This window comes from Aythya ferina (genome assembly GCF_964211825.1).
Source record: "Aythya ferina genome assembly, chromosome: 5".
In the NCBI taxonomy this organism is placed as follows: Eukaryota; Metazoa; Chordata; class Aves; order Anseriformes; family Anatidae; genus Aythya; species Aythya ferina.
The window spans coordinates 47,180,136-47,202,253 of NC_140301.1; the positions used below are offsets into that span (position 1 = coordinate 47,180,136).

Sequence of the window (22,118 nt, forward strand, 5' to 3'; positions counted from 1 at the left end):
GAGCAGAAATGTCTCCTCATTTCCAACCTGAACCTCCCCTGGTGCAACTTGAGGCCATTCCCTCTAGTCCTATCACTAGTTATCTGCAAAAAGGGGCCAACCTACAGCTCCCCACACTTTCCTTTCAGGTAGCTGTAGACAGCAATGAGGTCTCCCCCAAGCCTCTTCTCCAGACCAAACACCCCCAGCTCCCTCAGCCGCTCCCCACAGGACTTGTGCTCCAGGCCCTTCGCCAGCTTCGTAGCCCTTCCCTGGACACACTCCAGGGCCTCCTGTGGTGAGGGCCCGGAGCTGACCCCACTACACTACAAAGCAGGAGGGGGGCGCAGGCCTCCCCCGGGCAGTGGCAGAGGAAGGCGACGCGGACAGGCGGGAGGCGAGCGGGGCCCCTCTGCCCGCGGCTCGGCGCAGCCCGGGGCTCGCCGCCCTCTCGGGGCCGGGCCGTGCGGTGCGAGGGGAGGCGGCGCGGAGGCCGGGCCGCGTCCCGCCAGGGGGCGCCGCAGGCGGAGGCCGGGCGCTGTGCGGCGCTGCCGGGGCCTGGGCGGGAGGCGAGCGGGGAGGCCGCGGCCATGGAGATCGGCACAGAGATCAGCCGCAAGATCCGGGTGAGAGGCGCCGCGGCGAGGGGCCGGGATCCCCCCCGCGGGGCGAGCGCGGACGGGGTAACGGGGGGCTGCGGGAGGCAGGCGGGAGGGTGGCCGCTGCCGCTCTGCCTGCAGCTCCCCCTGCCCCTGCCCGCTGGGAGGCTCGGGCCGCAATGCCCCAGGGCAGGGGCTGCCAGCCGCTGCCTCTGGGCGCTCACACGCCGCAGACCCCAGCAGGGTGCCGGTGCCGAGCCGGGGATGACCATTTCCGAACCTTCCGGGGCTGTTCTCATCTATTACTGGCGTAATTCGTCGGCCTCTGCGCGCCCCGTGAGACCGGGTGGTCCCTGCTGAGGGAGGGGGGCCGGGGGCGGTGTGGGGGTGGAAGCGGGGCGGGGGGCGAGGCTGCCGCGGGCCTCAGCGCCCCGCTGCCGGCAGCTGCCGCGACCTGCGGGCGGGAACCGGGCCTCGGCCAGGGCAAAGCCTTCGGTGGGCAGCGAGGAAAACTTCATCGAGAGAGCGTCGCGCTGGTCTGCAGTTCAAGGCACTTTGTTGTTCCGTCCCTCACACGCTGTTTCGTTGCCTTTTAGGGGGCTATAAAAGGAAAGTTGCAGGAGCTGGGGGCTTATGTTGGTAAGTTTTACTTCGTGGTCAGCCCATGTTTGTTGTCGTTCAACAGGAAACCAGGAGCTGGTTAATGCGATTCGCTGGATCAGCGAATTTACCCATAATTAATTGTGTTACTGCATACAGAAACCTCAAGCGTGAGGTCGATTACCTGAAGTGCTGGACTAATGTGGAAAAAAAAAGGACTTCACAAAATGTGTAGTCTTATGCATAAGAGGACACTGTATGTGGACACTGGTGAATGAAGAGCTAAAAGGAAATCAGCTAACAGTCTCTCCCCCTTCAGTAAGATACAGATGCAAGGGATTTGAAAGAAACAAACAAAGAACGATGTGTGTCTTTGTGAATATTTAAGGGAAGCTCTATGAGGTGCAAGAAGAAACATTACATGAAGTAAAATGTTTGCATATGACGGCAGTTACCTGTGGCCACTCTGAGATGGAGTTAGTCTTTCTTAGTTGTCTTTTCAACAGCATTTTGGATTTCAAGTATTTGTCAGAATTAGGAGAAAGGATATTACAGTGAGACAGTCAGGTTGACTGTTTTAGGAGTTGGAAGGGCCATGTCAGAAACAGTATGTAGCACAACTCTATGAAACATAAGAACTTGACTGTTAAGGAGAAAACCAAGACCTACCTTACGCTGATGTTGATGAAATAACATGTTATGAAATCATAGAGATAGGATCAAGGTTTTGTTTTGAATGGGACGTGTATGGGCAGTGTGGATTGCCTTGAGTTGATTTTTTGAATGACAGTGAAGTGCAGGTACAATGTATGAATGTTGCTTCTATGCTCTAGGAGATATAGAATACATGAGATATAGAGTAAATGCAATTCCTTTGATTTATATTTTGATTTCTATTTAAGATTTTTAATTTTTAGGTCTTTATAACGTGTGCAGATTTAACTTGATTAATTGAGTACAAGTATATTAGGGCTTTAGTGCAAGTTCACTATTTGAAGTGGATTTCCAACTGTTCTAACGTTCTGTTCTTAGGTTCATGCCATGGAGCGGTATTGCAGAGCATGAGGTGTTTGATTAAATAAATTAAAATATGTGCTCAAGAAGCATATCTAAGGCCCTCAAGCAACAATTGTCTGTTCAGTCTTTCAGAATAGACCAGAACTAGGGTAAATAAGAAGCCAAATACCAACATTCCCAAACCTTTATTGTGTTAGACTCCCAACACTTTCCTACCAATTCTGGTTGGTAGTGGAACCCTGTTTCCATCAATGGAAATAGATTTCACGTGTTGTGTGAAACTGCATACAGGGGAAAGATAGAGAATCAGACTTGCAGGGTTGCTGTGTTTGTTTTGTTTTGTTATTTTTAATGACCTGATACTCAGCGTTTTTGTAGATGGAAAATCTGGAAGTTGCTATGGTTTTGATTTGTTCAAAGCACAGATCAGAAAGGAGTATTTATTAGTTTGGTCTTTCATAAGGGTAAGGTGCTGCGTTTGGCAATATTTGAAGTAGTGAAAATCGTAGATGCTTGTTAGTGTTCCAGTAAAAGGATTCGAGCAACAGAGTGGCTTTCTTTTATCTTGTCCTTTTTGTTTTATTTACTTACTTTTTAAATGCTTTGATCTTATTTTCAGCTTCTGCTCTACTGAAGTTGACGATCTTTTATTTTTCACTTGTGACTGAAAGTCCTATTAAACCTTCAGATGAAGTGGAAGCCTTGTTAATTTCCTTATCTAACAATCTGCCTACAGAGGCTTTGTAGAAAAACTGGAAAAAAAGCTCTGATAACTTGTTTAAGGATCTATTTAATCTGCTATGCTTTCTTATACTTCATAACATATTTCTCTTTCTATTAGATGAAGAACTCCCTGATTACATTATGGTTATGGTGGCCAATAAGAAGAGCCAGGAGCAGATGACAGAGGACCTTTCTCTTTTCCTTGGAAACAATACTGTCAGGTTTACTGTATGGTATGTTTGTAAGCTACTTGTCACACTTCTTACCAGTAATTGGGACTCTTTTCTATAAATGAGCTGTGAGAATATAAACAGTTAGTTATCCCCCCATTGTGCAATTTACATTAATAAAACCTTTTTACTTTAATAAATAATTTTTATTCTGTCAGTTGTTAGGCTACTGCAGTGATTATTAAGTGTCACAGGAGGCTGGAGGGCTTATATTCTTTATTCGCTCATAAGCGCGGTCACATTTTTGAAGTTTGAAATGCTCAGATAAGCGAGGGCCAAATGTTGACTGAAAAAAAAAATAATCCTACAAAGCCCACTCTGAGCGTGGGAGCTCTGTATTCTGCAGTAAGTTCTTTAAAGGTAGTTCTTTAAAAAACAGCTTACTTGCTTTTATGCTAATAGTGCTTCAGATTGCTGTAGTACAGAGGAATTAGAGGACAGATGAGCAGTGACTCTAATTCTGTATACCGTCTTTGACAAGGCTTAGCACCAAATGTTTAGGTATTCCCACCTCTCAGGCTATTTATTTATCGCCATCACCCAGCTATACAAAACAAAAGTAGAACCCCAGAATTGTTGTGAAGAGGACAAATGAGCAACAGATGAACTTTTTTTCCCCCCCTAAACTCCTGACAGTTGTGTATTAATTCTAATGCATGAGAACTTTAGCCAGTACAGTATTTCTCATGCATTTTCTACTACTTTAACCTCCATGTTTCAAAGTAGCCAGACAGACTCTTCAAACAGATGTTGCTCCAGAGATTTTATTTTGGCTTTCAGAGCTGTGTATTTTTTCAAGTTAATCTCATTTTTTGAGTCTTTAATCTAATATAGTTGTAAGGAACATTACTTTGATTTGTACAGATGAGAGAAGTATTGCATTTTTCTTGCTTTTTCTGATTGCTTTCTTCATATTTTTCATACTGAGTAATTACATTCATTTTCAGTATGTCTGTGTGATTAGTCAGGTTCTCCTTTATTTGGTTAGGAGCTTTTATGCAATTAAACAGCAAAGAGGAAACATTGTAGAAGTTGGGTATGTTATTAAGCCATAAACATTGACAAAGAGTAAAAATTAGTTCCAGTTATAACAATTAACAGTATTAATTACTTAAACCAATGTATTTCTATGTGACATGGGTATAATTTAAGTTTGCTTTCAAAGTTTTCATTTTTTTTTTTGGCATTTGTCAAAAATACAGGAAAGGTGAGTGCAATTAACGATGTACCCCCTTTTTTTTCAATTTAAAGTTACAGTGTATATACCTGCTTTTTTTCCCTTTTTTGACCTACCTAGATAACATTTTTGGCATTTACTGTGGCAGTAAGTCATGCAGTTGTAGGAATGTTGGGAATCAGTTAGACAAATTAACAGACTGATGAGTTTAGTACTAGGGTTTTCTCTGAATCTCTGCATGCGAAGAAATAACACGATAATATGTAGCAGAACACAGTTATGGCTTTGTAGATTAAACTAGATTAATAGATTAATAGTAGATTAATAATGACATAAAATGAATTTTGACAGAAGAGAGAAATCAAAATATTTTTTTTTGTATTTGGAAATGGATATCAACTATATGTAGATGTTATACCTTCCACTGGTTTTGATGATTGCTGTTTAAATTCCCCATGTAATGAGTCTTGTCATTCAGTTCAGTATCTACATTTGTTACTAAATACAAGTTCTATTTCAGAATGCTTTCTCAGATAATGAAGTAGGTATTGGTTAAAAGAAAGAAAGGAGAACAAGATAAATGTATGCAGTAAGATATATAAGGACTGGTGGAGAAAAAAGTTACATAGTGGTATAGTTGGGAGCTTTCTACAGTTTTGTTTGTTTTTGTTTATTCATTTGGTTTGTTTTTCCTTTTAAAAGCAAGACAGAAGTATTACATTCTTAAGCGCTGAGTCCCTGGCTAAGTTAAATACTCAACAAGGTCTTCCTTCCTTGGTAGCTCTCTGTAGCTGGTAATTCTGGGTCATCTAGCAAAAGTTTCACAGCAGCTCTTTGGCAGAGCTGGCATTCCTGCTGGTTGGCCAGCACTTCATACTCTGAACCAAGTGTCAGGTCAGATATCCATAGATCAGCGTGAAAGCTGATACACCATGGTCACATCAGCAGAGTTCAGCTGACAACATTTTTAACAGGCTTCTAATGAAAAGCCTTCCATATATTGCTATGCAGTTTTACTTTTCCCAGTTTTCAATATGATATTGTTCCTTGACACCCTTCTAATACTCAGCCTAAATTATGGAGATGCCCAGGATCAGATTTGAACTCTAACTAGGGTATGCACTTAAATGTGTGTGTCTGTTTTTATTTTTTTTCTCTCTGTAATGAGTGTATTTTTAAAGGACTATTTTGTAGCCTTCCGATTTTCTACATTGCTTCAGCGTGGTGCCTTTTTCACAGGCAAACAGCAAATTTGGTACCTCGCTGAAAAGTATTGCTCAGCAATATGTCTCAAAGAATATTGTTGATATAAACAAAGCATGTTGGAAGAATCCTGAGTAAATTACGTACTTTAAATTGTGTATTTTTTAGGTTTCTATTTAGAGTTATCTTTAACTTTGCTGTGTAATTGAAGTTTCATATATGAAGTAAAATTCTAGCCTATACCCTAGGATTCTAACTTAGTTTGAGTTAGTCCTTTTGAAGACATTTAATTCACATTGTTGATTGTAGTGGAACAGTAGAAAGTACTGGCTTTAATTTGGTAAATGAACAAAGTGCCAAAAGTAGCTGATGTGATGAATACCTTACCTGCATCTATGAAGTTCACTCACTTATTTAAGCTCTTCCTTAAACCCAACATTATCAGTTAATGGCAAGTGAAGCCGTGGATAAATGAGATGCTTATTATAGGGTGGGGAAAGGTTGTTTCTGAAAGATTATCATTCTGAATTAAAGTTCTTCTGTTTCTCCTTTTTTCTTTTGCTTCCTTCTCTGCCTGCTGTCTATTTCAGGCTCCACGGTGTTTTGGATAAGCTGCGGTCTGTGACTACTGGTAAGTAAGAAAATGAATTTTGAGTGAAACCAGGTTTATCTTTTAATGTAGTGTTGCACGTCTAGTTAGTTTCCACTAAGATTTTAGCTGACTGTTTTGTTAGTTTTAAATCTCAGTGGTATTTTTGGGTCCTGACTTTTTAGAAGATGGGTTTTTATTTTTGTTTTGAGACAAAGAATTTATTTCCAAGTCCAAAATTTAATCCTGAGCATTTCTTCCTGATGTTTTGAACTGAAAACTCCTTAGATTGTTCTGTTTACATCTGGGCAATGTCCTGTTTGTTACATTTACCTTGATACATTTATTGCAAAATCCCTATTGCTGTGCTTGGATATAAAATGAAAGGTACCTGTTTTTGCAGAACCAACAAGCGTAAAATCTTCAGAATCTAACATCTTTGAGAGCAACCTTCCTTCCAGCAAAAGTAGTTCATGTGCGAGTGATGAGAGGAGGCGTGAGGATGCCTTGCCACCTCTTGCGGTTTCCAGCACACGGACAGAAAGAAATGACTCCAGAGTTTCCACCAGTTCACAGGAACAAAGAAACACTGCTTCACGGTAAAACCACTGATTGCTTCCTGACACAGGTTAAGACTTTAGGAGTTGTGTGACTGTGGTAGTCATTGTGAAGCATTCCTATAATTTGTTAAATAAAAACATTAAATCAGGAACTCAGTTCTATTTCTTTAAGTAACAGATGTGCTTAGATTAATTAACCAAACTAAAAATAGGGATCAGTGTGTTAGATATGCATGAGAAATAATACCTTCATGATTCTTCCCATCTGGCTTTGTTTAAAAAGCCAGAATTTTCCAGAGCTTTACTTGAAGAGGTATTATTTGGCAATTTCTTATTTTAACAGGCAGTCTTCTGAAGATGGTTCTGCATCCCGCTTAATGTCTACAGTCAAGCCTTTGAGGGAGCTGTCACCTTCTGAAGCTGTAATTGACATTAAACCTGAACCAGATGATCTAATTGATGAAGACCTAAACTTTGTGCAGGAGAATCCTTTGTCCCGGAAAAAACCTACTGTAACTGTAACTTACGGTTCTTCTCGTCCTACTGCTGAAATCTACCGGCCACCAGGCAGCAGGAGTGCAGATGGCAGTGCACACGTGCACAGATTGTCCCAGCAGGGCACCTTGCAGGGGAGTCGGCAGTTAGACACGCAAAGCTGCAGGTCCTTGGAAACGGTCCAGCTTTGCAATCCAGAAGCATTTGGCAGCTTAGCAGAGAGCTACAGGCCCACCTCCAAACTTAGTGCTGATAAAGTAGGCAGCGAGGTTAGTATGATCTAAACTGTTGCTGTATTTCATGCTTGCTAGGAGCCTAAATTTCTGTGTACACTCTTCCCATAAAGTCTTCACCTCAGAGAAATCAGAAGATTTCTGTTACTGGTACGAGGAGGTTTGGGATTTCATTCTCTAGGTCCAGTGTTAAGTAGAGATTGCATAGCTTAGTGTCATCGCTTCACTGATTGCTGTAGAGCTGAGTTAATTAGCTTGTATATCTTCATGCCATATTGGGCTGGACTAATGAGCTGGCATGTTGTTACGTTGCGTGTGACGAATCAGAAGGAATCATTTTGATCTCTGGATCATTGAAGTAAATCTGTATTTTTTGGGGTGCTGTTTATTTGTAACTATGCTAGGTACATCTCAGTCTCTAACAGCCAGATGTATTGCTTTTTAGTATTGTTTTACAACTTAGAGCCATGGCATTTAAGCACTTTTCGGGGCGGGTTTTGTACAACCATAAACTAAACGCTGATTGCTGCCTTACTCACTTGAGAAGCCAGACTGACCCAGGCAGAATGACAGTCCCAGCTGATGGTTTTAAGACTACCCATATGAAACAGCTAAGAGCCCTTCTGTAAGTGGAATGAAGATTGTTACGGCTGCTAATTTTGTGATGATGCAGAAATTTGACTTACATTATATTCCAGCTGCATCTGTGTTTCTACTGTGTATATTGTTCTCTGCTGCTACTTACATAGCTCTTCAAAAAAGAACAGTGTTTTTTATTCAGAAATGTAGAATGCAGAGATGTGTGCAGATGTCCTTACTTTTTAAGCTGTAGAAGTGAGAATGAGAATACAATGACTCATTTAAGGCTGTACATACATTCTCCACAAACGAGAGTCACATCTCCCCTTGACAATGTTAGAAAAAGGTCTGTGACAATTTTCTTCAGTCACTATTTCATTAATAATGCCCCGAAGAGGGCTCTTTCAGAAGTGTTTCGTGGAACTGTGACCTTTGATGTACTCTGCTGACTCCTCAGACAAGTGCTTGTGATTTGGAAAGTTTTTCTTTAAAAAGGTCTTTTATTTTATTTTATTTTAATTGCATATATCTTATGTGTCAATATAGTCCAGGTCTATTCCTTAGGATGTTTTTTCCTCTTTGGAGGATACATGATCAGTTAAAGGATACCATCTGCATACCTATCAGCCAGGTGTCTCATTGTGCTCCTGTGTAGATCAGTGCTGAGTGATGGTTCTTTTAGGAAGCATTGTTAGGTGTTTGCTCCAATGCTTTTGCATGGGCTAGCATTCAAATTTGTCACTATTACATGCTTTGTAGTGGTGGTGAGTAACTCTCAGAAAAGGGAACTTGCACTTCCTGAGCTGGACCACACTGGCTCCTCCGCAAGGCAGCTACCATCCTTTGGAATGTGTCAGCTTGCTAGAAGTTAATCTTTATACCAATCTAAGAATTAGAGCTACTACAGAGGAGAAAGTCATTCTCAGCTATTTCATTTTTCTCCATAAAACTTTTAATAGTTGCATCTTTAAGGCTGTTGTGAGTTGCATTGGAAAACCCTCCTCTTTCTTTAGATGTTTGATAAATTGTCTTTAGTCTTTCTTCTCCTTCTCTAAGTGTTACTTTACTTTCACATTTTACTGTCACATTTTTAATGAGATTTCAGTGTAAGTGTAGCTGATTTTCACGCTCTAAGTGCTGTCACTTGTTTCTGCACGTTATCTATTAGTCTTAGATTCATGCAATTTGAATGGAAGTTCTCCATCTTCTGGTTGTAAGTAGAATAGCATAGTTTTCTTTGCTCTCTTACTAATGTTTTATGCTAAATGAAGTATTTTGGCTCTTCTGTTTGTTGTAGGAAGAAAGCTCCAGGAAGAGAAGGTTGCCTGTTGTGAGCTCAGTAGTCAAAGTGAAAAAATTCTGTAATGATGGCGAGGAGGAGGAGGAAGAAGAAGAATATGGGTCACGAACAGGAAGCATCTCTAGCAGTGTGTCTGTACCTGCAAAGCCAGAAAGAAGGTACTTAAGATTTCAGGGATGATGCTGTTTCCAGAAAAAAATAGTGAACAAAATCTTTGAAAGATAAAGTTGATGAAAATTGTCTGTGGTTTTGAAAATTGACAGAAAAAAATCAGTAAGCCATTGTTAAATTTCATACTGTCTCACACCTCTGTGGGTGAGATGTCTCATTATACTACCTTTTTTCCACTAACTTTAAAACCTGTTTTTATTGTTCTGCATAAACTGTGAAATTTGAGTGTGAAATTTTACGCTGTTTGGGAAAAGTTTACTGTTAAAAGAATGTTAATGTTGGCAAGTTTCAGACCAGGTATTTAACATGGTATCATAATTTTCCTAGGAGTTTTGGTTATTTTCTTTTACTTCAGGAATAGTTTTCAAACCAAATAGCTCTGATCAGACAAATCTGATTCTTTTGTACACTAAGCCTTTTGACATGGTTCCAGTCTCTGTTACTTTAAAACAAAAACAACAAAGAAGTGAGATTTGTGAATACATTTCAGTGACATTTCTTTCTTTATGTTGCTCTGTTCTTTAAGATTATTTTATCTTTTCCAAAAAATTAAGTTTTTTTTTTTTTTTCTTCTTTTTCCCCCTTTCCAATTCTGTCTGAATGTCAGGTGTCAGTCAAGGTCCATTAGTGGTGTTTGTCTGACAACAGTAAGAGGAAGAATGTTTAAGCTAGGAAAGAGTTGGTTCTACTGATCTGCAAGGCTAGCTTGTAGAAGATTTGTTTGAAGCTGATACACTTTATTGAATTTATCTTCAACACCGCAGCATGTCTGTTTGATTTGAACTTACTATTGTCAGTATTCAAAAAGAAACAGAAAGCCTTTTTTTTTTACAATTAACGTGTTTTTGATAGTTACTTTTCCTCCAGATCCTGCTGCATAACGTGGCTGTGCAATTAATTAGTGCCAACACAGACTTGGTAACAGGAATGTGGGGGGCAGAGGCAGAAGTTGTGCCTTTCAGATGTTGCATGTTTATACAGCAGTTTACATGTGAGATAAAATCAGGCCTCTGGACTTCCATTTTTGAGAGCATTTTGTATATCCCTGTCCATTCAGAGAATAGATTAACAAGTTGAAAACAAACATCCAAACAGTGAAGTTTTAAATGCTGATTTCTGTATTATGTGTAACTTGTTAACGTGTTGAAATGTTTGTGTTTAGCACGGATACAGTTGCTGTTGCAATTCAGTTACAGTTACTTTGTTTCATCTCCCTTAGACCTTCACTTCCACCCTCCAAACAAGCCAATAAGAACTTAATACTGAAAGCAATCTCTGAAGCACAGGAATCAGTTACAAAAACAACTAATTATTCCACAGGTAATTAGCATCGTTTTTGTTTGTGCTGAGCTTTAATACTTCCAAGCTCCGTTTTATGAATCCAAGCTAAACATAGCACTTAGAGATCAAACACAATGTTAAATAGTGCATGTCAGTGATACACGTAAAGCATTTTCCGTGTCCTGTGTACATTGCAGTAATGTTCAGTGATGAATTATGAAAGCATGAATAAGGGAGGAAAGAGATTTTTAAAATACATTAATCAAGATAATGAATCTGTAAAGTGCAGAGAGACAAATAGGAAGCACCAGAAGTTTTCTAAAATGTGAATAGATGCTGAGGAGAAAGTGCTCGGTGTTAGCCATGTTATTGGAGCTAATTGTTTGCTGTTGTTTCTCTTTCTTCCTGAGAGGGGAGGAGAAAAAAGCCAAACAGCAAAAAATCAAAATACACTGGGTATAGGTAATTAAAATAACTACTGAATGATATGTCAGCCTTTATGCCAGCTCTTTAAGCCAGGAGGTTGCAGTTTTAGTTCAGTGGTTTTAGATACAGAGTTGCACTTGGTACAGCAACTGAGCAGTTAGCTGCCTGTGTGATGGCATTCAGCTTCAAATGAAGAAGGGCAAATCTAGGTGATAACCTCGTGTGCTGTCATTTCATGGGATGTTAATAAATCTAGTGCTGTCAGCATGAAGCATTGCATGTTGGCAGCAAAGGAGCATTCACTGAACTACCCAAACCATGACTTTGTGCTGTCTGAAGCAAGTCTGAGTGCTGTCCAAAATCTCTGGCCTGCTCTCTCTCAAAACCTACAAACTAACTGTAAGAAACATTTATCTTCCTTCCACGTTAACAAATTGACAAAATGCCATTGTGAACTTGTTGCTTGTTTTATTGTAGTTACTTGTATTTTCAAGGTTGTGTGAGTACTGGTAAGTTGTTTTAGAGGCATGAGATATGTGATAGAGTTATCGATGTTCAAAAGTTCTTGAATTGCAAGAGATGTCAGTGCATGTTACACACTTGATATTGTGAGTTGGTTTTAAATCAGAGTAAATTGTATAGATTAGTAGTAAAGATTGCTGCCAAACATAGAACTGAAGAAAAATTAACAAAGGATTGTTCTAATAAATGTGATTTAATGTTGAGATATTTCATATCTGTTTATTTTGAATGGAATATAGAAATTAACTAATTTGCAATCTGCGGGGAAAACAAAGCAGTAAGATCATAAATGATAAACCCAGTGCTGAGCAATACCTTAATTATATGTGTCAGAGGTTATGATATGATATTCAGCCAAGAAAAAAATATGCTTAGCTTTTTACAACCAGTTCTAACAATCTTGGCAGAAGCCAGGCAAAGATGCCAACCTGTCATCCTGTCATACCCCCAAATTCCATGCTACTGTCATCAGGTTTTATATTGTGTTTGCAAGCAACTTAGCACAGGGTTTCTGGGACTGTGAGAAGTACATCTTGATAATCCAAGATTGCTCATATGGAAGAAGGTGGAATAAAAAATGGTTTCAGTACCAGAAGAAAGTTTTTAGCAAAATAGTCCTGTGTAGTGATGAATGAATAGGTGAGGTCACTCTAATCCTTCTCAGGCTGCATCTCAGCTTTTGGTAGCAGATTCAGTTTTGTCTCACAACTAGGCATTCAACTACATGAGCTACAGCTCACTGAGTGTTCTGTGCACATCCATGCATGTGCTTTCACGGTGAGGATCTTACAGGTAGCTAAAGATCTTTTTTGTCTAAACAGATGCTTGAGGGTTTTTTTTTGTGTAACTTAGAGTGATTTTATTGTCATAGGTAAAAATAGTGCTGTTGGTGATTGGGTTATATATAAATGATTTACCTTTATTTAAAGTTCCACAGAAACAAACTGTTCCAGTTGCACCAAGAGCTCGAATTAGCCCAGAAGAATCTCAGTTAGAAGTAATCCATGTGCAGAGCAGGATCCCCACTCTGAGTTCTCAGCTTCAAGTAGAAGAGCCAAAGGAACAGACAGCGGAAGGCATACAAGGTCATCTGATAATATTCTTTAAAAGTTTATACCAGCAAATGTCACTTTACAGCAGGCTGAGAAGAGAAAAGAAATGCTTTTAATTTTTAAGTCAGCATCAAGAGTTGTGTGTGGAAATGGCCTGAAAACCAGTAAACTTTCTGAAGTGTGGCTGCAGGTGTATCTATATGCATGGATAACCTCAGATGAATTACTCAGTGAGCAAAGGGTGATACAACATTCTGGCATATTGCTGAAGAATAATTTTGCAATAAGTGAATTTATCTATTTATATTGGGGTGACTTATCTTTTCTCAGTCCTTTGTGCTTTTTCCTTGATACGTTGTAGGAGTAATGCTGTCACAAAGCTTGTGGGAGACAGTTAAGATACTGTATGTTTGGAACAATTTGTAGCATTTGAAATATCAAAAGATTCTTTCCAAAGTGGTGTTATCACACAATTAGTTTGTTTTACTTTGTTGTGTTGGTATTAGAGCACTGTAGTTGCTGTTACAGGATGGCTGTTATCAGGGTAACTGTGAACAGTAAGCTAGATTTTACTTCTGTTGTGAAACTCCTGGAAGGAAAATGGCATAATATATGAAAGTAATCAAAGTATCTTTTCAGCATGAAAGAAATCTCTGCGTGGGTGTTAACAAGGAATTGTAGAAGTAAAGTGGTAGGAAAAGGCTTCTGTAAGGAGTTAGTTTACTCTTACTGAGTATTTAGATTGTTGAGCAGAATTTGGTTTAAGAGCTTTGTTATATCAACTCACATAAACATTCCTTATTGAAACAAAAGGACCTATTTTTTTAGTCTCTTATTTTTTGTATGGATGTATGTGGAATCTTTCTGCCAACATAAAATATTTGGAATTGTATCTGTAAAATACGTAAGAAGCTTTCTCAGTTTTTGAATTAACATATAGAAAATATTTAGCATAAATACTTTGGCTCTTTTCCAACTGAAATGGAAACGGAAGCTTACTTAAGAAACTTAGAGAAAGCAAAATATTTTTCTCAAACCATCAGTCAAATGTAGGATGTTCCCGTTATGATTTGTTTCTCCTCTTATGAGAAGACCATAAAGTAGTCCCTTGTAGTTAGCTGATTTCCTATGTGTGTTCTCTGAATGGTCAGCACCTTCACAAAGGAGGAGGAAAGAACTTGGCCTTTGTAAGTTCCATATCCACAGACCAAATTTGCACTGAGTCATAATAGTGGGAAAGAATCGTTCAGTATTGGGATTTTGCCATGCCATCTGTCTGGAGAAAACTTGTTATTTCTGAAACACAATGGAGAGGGGTTCTTAACTATGAGAATGGTGGACTTTTTGTGGGAGTTGTAAACGTGTTTTGATCTTTCTTAATCAGAAGAACTAGGGGAGCATATGTTTCAGTTCTATAGTTTCATTTATAGTGTTATTCATTAGTCTAGAGTTTCATTTTGACATGTAGTAAAATATGTTCCTAATTTCTGTTTATTTTAGGAGCTGAACAAAAGGAACTCTCTTCTCGGCTCCAGGTTGATCCTGTGATTGAGGATACCTTGCAAGTAACTCCAGGTTAAGTCTTGTGATCTTTTTATTCCTAAAGAAAAATAGCTCCTTCTCAGATTGAATGCCAATGGTCTGGCAATGCTAAAATGAAATTTTGTTTTCAGTTAATTTTACTGTTTTCAGTGTTTTCCCAGTCTCTGTGTCTAAGGAAAATAAGTGTTACATCAGTATGTGTTCAAAGCCTGGGAGGTGTTGTGTGTATGGGTCTTTAGTGCTGTTTCAGCACAGCACAGTACCAAGTTTCCTGATCAGGCCTAATATGGGCTATGGCTCCTGCTTTTGTGGAATAAGCAAGGAAGTAAAAATGTTTTCTGGAAGTTGCTGCTAAGAATTTTAAACAAAAGAGAATTAGCTCATTGGCATGTAAACCTTTAATTTACATACTTTGATTTTTAATTATGCCAAAAGGTAGAGTACAATTACATGATTATTGTTATCTGTCTTATTTTCTATGTAATTTTTCTCCCATTTCAGACTACTATGATGCAGAATCTATGGTCCATACAGATACTAGGTCATTTATCCTGAAGAAGCCCAAATTATCTGAGGAAATACTGCCACAGAATCAGCAATTAGGAAAGAGGGCTACCGAGGCAATACGAGTACTCTCAGGGCGTCTAATACAGACACGGTAAAACATTTTAATTTTTTTTAGGACTCTTACTAGTCAGAATGTTTGCTTGAGATTTAGTGGAATAATTAATCCATTCCTGTGATTTATATGTTAGGTCAAGATCTGGGTAATCATGGAAAATGGATTGACAGTGAATAGTGGGGTGAGGGGAATCAGGGGCAAAGCCCCAAAAATGCTTTTAAACTGAAAAGAATTCCCATGGCCAGCTGTACTGTGAGCTTGTCTTTGGTTTTCAAGAAAACAGAAGAAAGAACTGAATAGGCTTCTGCTTCTGTGTTTTTGTCATAGCTGTTCAGATTCGTGAAATCTTAAGTATGTAGTTGTTTTGCATAAATAACTTTTAGTTTACATCTGTTCCATCTTGAGATTACCTTTCTTCATGAAGCCCCTTTCTGGGGGAAAACAGCACATTCTCTGCATAGCTCAGTACCATAAGCAAAGAAACAAGTAGTATGGGGACAGGTGTTTTAAGGCATGTTACAATTTCAGCCAAGAGAAGTTTAAAGTTCTCTTCAGTTGCAAAGGATGTGTTGTGGATGTCTTTTCATTTACTCTAAAAAATGAACAGTGCGTACTTTTCTAATTCATTAAAGGACCTGGTATTCCTGCTTCCAAGTAGTTTTATCTGTGTTTGTGTGCACCTTACCTGTTAAGTGAAAACCACCCAGAGCAACATGAGGTACATCACTGTGGACTGCTGTGCTCTCTCACTGTGTTAGACAAACTTACGCTTCGTTCCTGTGGTTGGCTTTAAACAGCCTGTGTTAACTAAAAATTAAAACAATGATGAACAAACCAAAAGGATAACTAACAGTTGGCAGCTGGGACTTTGTGCTACAAGACAGAAGTGAATTTTTGCTTCTGAACAGAACTGTTTCTGACTGTTTAACATCAGAGTTCTGACTAGTCATGCTGTTAGTGTTGCTTTTCTCTCTTTTTAGAGGCATTATAGACTGTAGTTGCTTTTAGCCTGATTTCATGGATAAGCAAGGTTTATAGTTACCAAATATGTAGAATCATCCCATTCAGGAAATCACTTGGGTGAAATGTATGGGACAGTGGAAGAGTGGAGAAAACATGTGTACATCTCCTGTTTTTTTTTGTTTTGTTTTGTTTTACTCTTTGACTTTACCCTTTGACTGCTGTCAGATACAGGGTGTAACTGGCTAGATTGATCTTTTGATCAGGCTGAGCATTAAAGTTCTTAGTGTCAGTATTTCAAGACTCTTTTCACCCAAAAAACTTTTATGTCCATTGTTTCTGTGTTTTTGAGGAGACACCTGGTTTTTGTGTTAAAAAGTTCATGATTGCAGGAACGTTTTTACCCTCACTTTTTTGGTCTCAAAAGTGTAAATTCCTGAAAAGGCTAATCACTTTCCTTTATTCAAGTGTGTCAGTAAATGAGCTTTTTGATCAAGCTGTTAAACAGAATGCAACAAACAGAAATGTTGCAATGCCAAAGTCTCTGTTGTGTGCCACTGTATTCTGTGTTACTTCCCAGTGCTTCAGAGACACCAGAAGGCACACTTTTAATCCAAGTCATTTATTGTTAGTCTTAAAAGAAAGTTTTGTTACTGTGTTACTCTCTAGCTTGTACTGCTAGTTGTTAGTACAACTCACTTTTTGGCTAAGGAGGCTTGAATAAAAATCTGTTTCTTTGTTTGATAGAGACCAGCTTGCACAGCCAGAGAAACCTGCTAGTCCCAAGTTCATCGTGACACTGGATGGTGTGCCCAGTCCACCAGGATACCTTTCAGATCAAGAAGAGGAAGATATGTGCATAACTGAAGGATTAAAGCCAGTTACCCAAAATATTTGTGCAGGCAAAGGATTAAAAGGCCTTCGAGCACAGCAGATGCAGATTGTAACCAGGCAGCTAGAGAGCTCTGATGGTAATTACTGGTTCCAGCAGGATATGGTACTAATGTGGTGGTTTGATTGTGGGTAGAACTCCTGGGCATTATCATTCATGAAAAATCAAAGTGATGGTATTTATTTTTTGTATGAGAACATCCTTTAGGCAAATGGTTGTAGTTCAGTGGCCTCACATCGTTAGAGGCCTTTGTCCTTGATAAAGGAGAGCAGTCCTGCACATAGGTAACTCTCCACACTGGTCAGTACTGGTAATTTTTGTTTTCCTTTAAAAATGTAGTTTTCCTTCACTGACAGAAATCTGCACTTCTGGGTAGCCCAGTATCATTTGTCCCCATGCCGATGGACAGATTTTATGTTTTGCTGTGCCTTGAACTTTAACAGATATGTCAGTTGGCATTAACCTTAATGCTTCTGTCTGGATTCGTGATACCAAGAGCTGCCTTTCAAGTGTAAGGTGTTGGCAGAGTTCAGTTGCTGGAATCTCTAAAAGTAGAACTGAAGCAGTACATGATTTTATCTGAACGCTGTTTATTTGGGATATCTTTTGAATACTGTGGGAAATCATTGGCTGAAGCATGTATTTCAATTGCTTAGAACTCTGTTTTGAAACCGTGATGAAAAATATAGAGGATATTGTTTTACTGTACACCTGTTGTATACTTGCCCTAAGGTTATGCTTGGATTCAGGTTTTTAGTTTTCTTATGAAGACCTTTATTTTCCACAGTAGCACTGCATCCAACATTTCTGAACTAAATTAAGAGTAATTGATACTCTGTAGAGAACTCTACAGCTGGATCCAGGTATCTTCAAATCTGTAACACAATTGTGGGAGACCTATGGGGGAGATTAAGTACTGTAGGAGTTTTAAGTTCGTGTCCCTTCCATTCCACTGGCTTGAAGAAAGGAAGCAGGGCTCTGTTAACACATGGCTCAGCAGAACAGCGTAACTGAAGTTCAGCTGAAGAATGTTTTTCTTAGTCTTGTCTTACTGAGACCTGGTCTCTTTGACTCGTACCTATGTTTGGATTTGTGAGTAAATTGAATTAAGACTTATCAACAATTGAGCTAAAGGGGGAGAGCAGGAAATATTTTTAATTCTAATTATGCTACACTGTGTAAGTCAAAATGTATGTGCAACCACAAAGGTCTCAGATTGACCATTTTATTCTTTCTTTTGTAGTGGAAATGGAACAATTGAACATGCTGCAAAAACAGGAGAAGGTGCTTGAGCGCTGCAAGTACTGGCCTGCTTGTAAAAATGGAGACGAGTGCGTGTACCATCACCCCACGCTACCTTGCAAGTGAGTAGTACAAAGTTCATCCACTTGACATTGTGTTATTCTTTTTACTTCAGTGCTCCAAATTTCCCTTCTTTGTTAGTAAACATTCCAAGGCAGTGTGAATCTGTTACAGTAGTGACAGCAACCAGGTAACGGGCACTCTTCTGCTAGACCTCACGATGCTTTTCAGTGTGTTAGGGTTCCATTATTTGGTGATGCAGTAATTTTCGGTTTGAAAGCAAAGGTTAACTTGGGAATGTGCACTGTGCATTGGACTTCTCTTCCACAAGCTGCAACAGCCTAGAAAAATAATTTTTGTTTTGAGATAAGCGTTACCAGCTTGGGTGGCTTCATTTACTCAAAAATTAGAATTTTCCTTTAAAATCCAACATACCTAAATTTATTAACATTTTCTCTTCATGAATGAGCCCTATTACCCTGGGATTCTGTGCCCTCTTCTCTCCCCATGCAAATGTCTGAATTCACAGTGCCTTTGCTGCTCTGCCCTACACAGTAAATCTTAGCTCGCAACAGGCAGCTTGCCACCAAACTCCACTGAGTGTGAAGTAGTTCACTTATTTACTGCATGTAAGAAGTTTATACAAGGGAAGTGAATGCAGGTCAGGTAGTGTATGTCACATGTCCACATATTACTGTGGAAGTAACCAACATGCACATGCAAGCTCTGCTGTAGTTTTCAACGTTGTGCGATGTTCTGGCCTTCGCGTGCAACAGCTGCTTGATTTTCCTCTGAGTATGAGCTGACGTCTGAATTTCTTTTCCCTCAGAGTTTTTCCTAACTGCAAGTTTGCTGATAAATGCTTGTTCATCCATCCGAATTGTAAATACGATGCAAAGTGCACCAAGCCAGACTGCCCTTACACTCACGCCAGTCGAAGGAACCCTCTCCCGCCTCCCAAACCAGGTGAGACAAAACACCTCTTGTTTGCCTGAGCCTTGCTGAATGTGCTGACGGGAGAATAGCGTGCTGGAAGCAGGAACTGACATCAGTGAAAAAAATATTTTTTTGCTTGATTTCACTTAATTTTCTTGAAAGTATTAATGTTAGATGAATCCGGTGTTACAGCAAAACCTGTGTTTGCATTCAGAAACCCCCTGAATGCTTGTTAGGCAAGAGTCTGTATGGAATCTTACCCTCTGTGCAAGCACAAGTAGTCCCTTTTGATGGAGGGGCTAGCCAGCGTTGCAGTTCTGTTCAAATTTCTTTCTCAGACTGGATTCATGTGTTACCGAGAGCTTATGACACAAAGAGGAAGTTTCTGCCTTTGAACTATATAAACATTTTTTTTCTTTAATCACACTCTAGGAGTTAACTTTATGTAATGATGAGATGACTTTCAGAGAGTGAGGTTGCCCAGTGAATGCAATTGCTGTGCTTGAAATGTTGGTTGGTATTCCTGAACTCCTGAGCAGTGCCAAGGCAGAGGGCCTCTACGCCACTGAAGTTGTGATCTTTTGGAAGTGGTGTAGCCCTGACTCACAGTATGGCACGGTTTTGTTACGGGGCCAGAAGGCAGAGCACAATGTGCTTATCTCCTGTGTCAGTTCCAGCAGCTCCTGTGTATTCCTGGAAAGTGTGCTGCCTGCACTTTTCACTCCTGTTAGCTTTAGCCAGCCGGAAGCCTGCTAGTTTAATTCAACACAGGAATTATTCTGCCTACCAGAACCACCACATAATTTGTTGGAAGCTTTGCCCATGACCACGGCACCTCTGTTGTGCAATGGTGAAGAGCCGAGGCTAACAATTACCTGATAGCCCTGTTGTACCACAGGATGAGATCCACTTAGTATGCTGTGACAGAGGCTCCCCATGTTTTTTGCGGAGCTTTGTTGTATTATAAAATGTGATTTCTTGTGAAATGGTTGAGATACTTCATTTTTTTCTGGAATCGTATTTAAAAAAAAAACCAACAGTTTATTCTGATTCAGGTCCTGTTCTTTTCTTTTCTGTTAGTATCGCTACCCACACAGTCTCCATCCTCCAGTAGTCCGCTGTGCAAGTTCTTTCCTGCCTGTAAAAAAATGGAATGCCCATTTTACCACCCAAAAGTAAGAATTCTCTCTTATGTCTTTCCTTCTTTTCTATGAAAATACTTGCAATATGCTACTTTGAGTCAGGAAATATCATTAGCATGACTTCTTGCTTTTACTTTTCACAATTTAACTCAGGTAATTTTATACAGGACAATTGTGCCTGTACGTATTTTTTTTATACCAGTAAATTTAGTGCTTTTATTTATTTATTTTTTAATCTCTAACGGTGCTGAATTGGGACTGGGTGCCCAGGGCTCTGTTCATGGATATTAGCCAGATAGCTTTTCCACAGCATTATCTGAAAGAGAGAGGAGCGCTCATGTGCATGGGTCAATTGACACTGCTTTGTAAACTCCTAAAGCAAGGCAGTTTCACCTGTCATTTCAGCTGGGGGTATGGAGCATTTAACTCACAGTTAATATCTGTGGAAAAGGATTTCCTCCTGACACTGGGTTGAACTGATAGCAGTAGCCTACGAAGCTATTGATTCAATTATCAGAGAGATCATACAGTAAAACAGATTTTCATGTAACTTTTGAGGTTAGCTTGTTTGGGAGTGCAGAAGGCAACTTTGAGTAACCTCTTCTAAAATGCTTTCATTTTTAGCATTGTAGGTTTAATACCCAGTGCACAAGGCCAGACTGCACTTTCTACCATCCAACTATTACTGTACCTCCACGCCATGCCTTGAAATGGACTCGAACCCAAACCAGGTAAGTGTTGTTGTTTTTTTTTATTCTTCTTAGTTAAGTCTAGGGGCTCCAGCCTTACAGATACTTATGTCACAAATGTAATCTTAGAGAAGTAAAGTGTGGGTGATCAATAGCCAAGATTGTGTGAAGGAAGGTACCTGTTATAGACCTTTCGTTTAAGAGAGCTTTGTACTGGCTGTTTTTAGTATCTCAAACGTTTTCAAACATTTCTTAATGTTATGCAATGCTGGAAAACAAGCGCCGTGAAGTTAGGATTTGGCAGAGGTATTAGAATCCTGACCTAGACATGTAATGCATACCACAAGTTTTAGTGGAATAAAGCTGAAAATCCAACACCAATTATTCTGTACTATGGTTTTATCTTCTGTCCAACCTGTCTTTACCACAAAATGTTCTGAGGCTTCTCTGCAGTGTTTGTGAACAGGGCAGTTCTCCGTTTAGGCCAGGAGGTTTTCTTCCTGTAATCTATCCACAATTTCATAAATAAGCATCAAAATTCCCAAATCTGCAGTCATTGGCCTATCTTAAAGATACTCAGATTGCCTGAGTCTCTTACTCCACCTAATCTCATTTGAAAAGGTCTTAATTGCCACAGGGGTAACAGTTCTCAAATCACCTTTACGGAATCAGAGGGTGGTTACTTACGGGAATTGTTTCTCTCTTTCCCCTCAGTGAATGATGAGGATACAACTGGGGACTGAACTTTGCTTCCTTCGGCCGGTAGCAGAAAAGACAATTAACTGCCAGGGGCACAGGATGTAAGAAAAATTCATGCATTTTGAACTTTTAATATACATTGTTTTCATAAAACAAAGTTGATTGCATACTTGAAATGTCTCTAATTTTCCAAGTTTGTAAGTTTGAGCAGTTTTACATTTTTTTTACACTGTAAGATGTCTGTGTAAGAATAGATTTACTTTAAATTCCATTAAAAACTTTCAAAGCACAGCCTGTGTTCTATTTGAGTAATGTTTCTCATTTAAGATTAAGTGTGTTGAAATTGTTAGGAAGTTTATTCCTGTATTCAGGTCATACTAGAATTTTTTTTCTTATTTTTTAATCAGCTGCTTGGTATGATGTATACAACTGTCCTGGCAAACATTGATTGAACTCCTTAGCTGTCTTTTCCTTGTGAATGAGTAATGGGGTATCATTTCCATGTAATGGTCATCATACCTCTGCTACTTTCTTAAACAGGGGCAAGCAAGGGCACAAAAACGTTTCGTAAGTGAGAACAATGAAACAGTGATGGTGT

At 39.4% G+C, this 22,118-nt stretch overlaps 1 protein-coding gene across 3 annotated transcripts; it reads left to right on the plus strand.

Annotated features, from left to right (window-relative positions):
* The first annotated feature begins 516 nt into the window (after positions 1-516).
* Positions 517-21,811, plus strand: ZC3H14 (zinc finger CCCH-type containing 14). Of its 3 annotated transcripts, none has more exons than XM_084520105.1 (17): positions 517-605; positions 1,175-1,217; positions 3,037-3,151; positions 6,119-6,159; positions 6,521-6,716; positions 7,021-7,441; positions 9,282-9,442; positions 10,675-10,775; positions 12,614-12,769; positions 14,237-14,311; positions 14,780-14,936; positions 16,608-16,831; positions 17,996-18,116; positions 18,884-19,020; positions 20,071-20,165; positions 20,757-20,863; positions 21,536-21,811. In XM_084520105.1, exons 1-17 carry the CDS (start codon positions 570-572, stop codon positions 21,540-21,542), a joined length of 2,193 nt encoding a protein of 730 aa, XP_084376231.1. In that variant the 5' UTR covers positions 517-569; the 3' UTR covers positions 21,543-21,811. The 3 variants fall into 3 exon arrangements, with proteins under 3 accessions (XP_084376231.1, XP_084376232.1, XP_084376230.1); XM_084520104.1 differs by lacking the exon at positions 517-605 and adding an exon at positions 755-914; XM_084520106.1 differs by lacking the exons at positions 517-605; positions 12,614-12,769 and adding an exon at positions 749-914.
* The last annotated feature ends 307 nt before the right edge of the window (positions 21,812-22,118 follow it).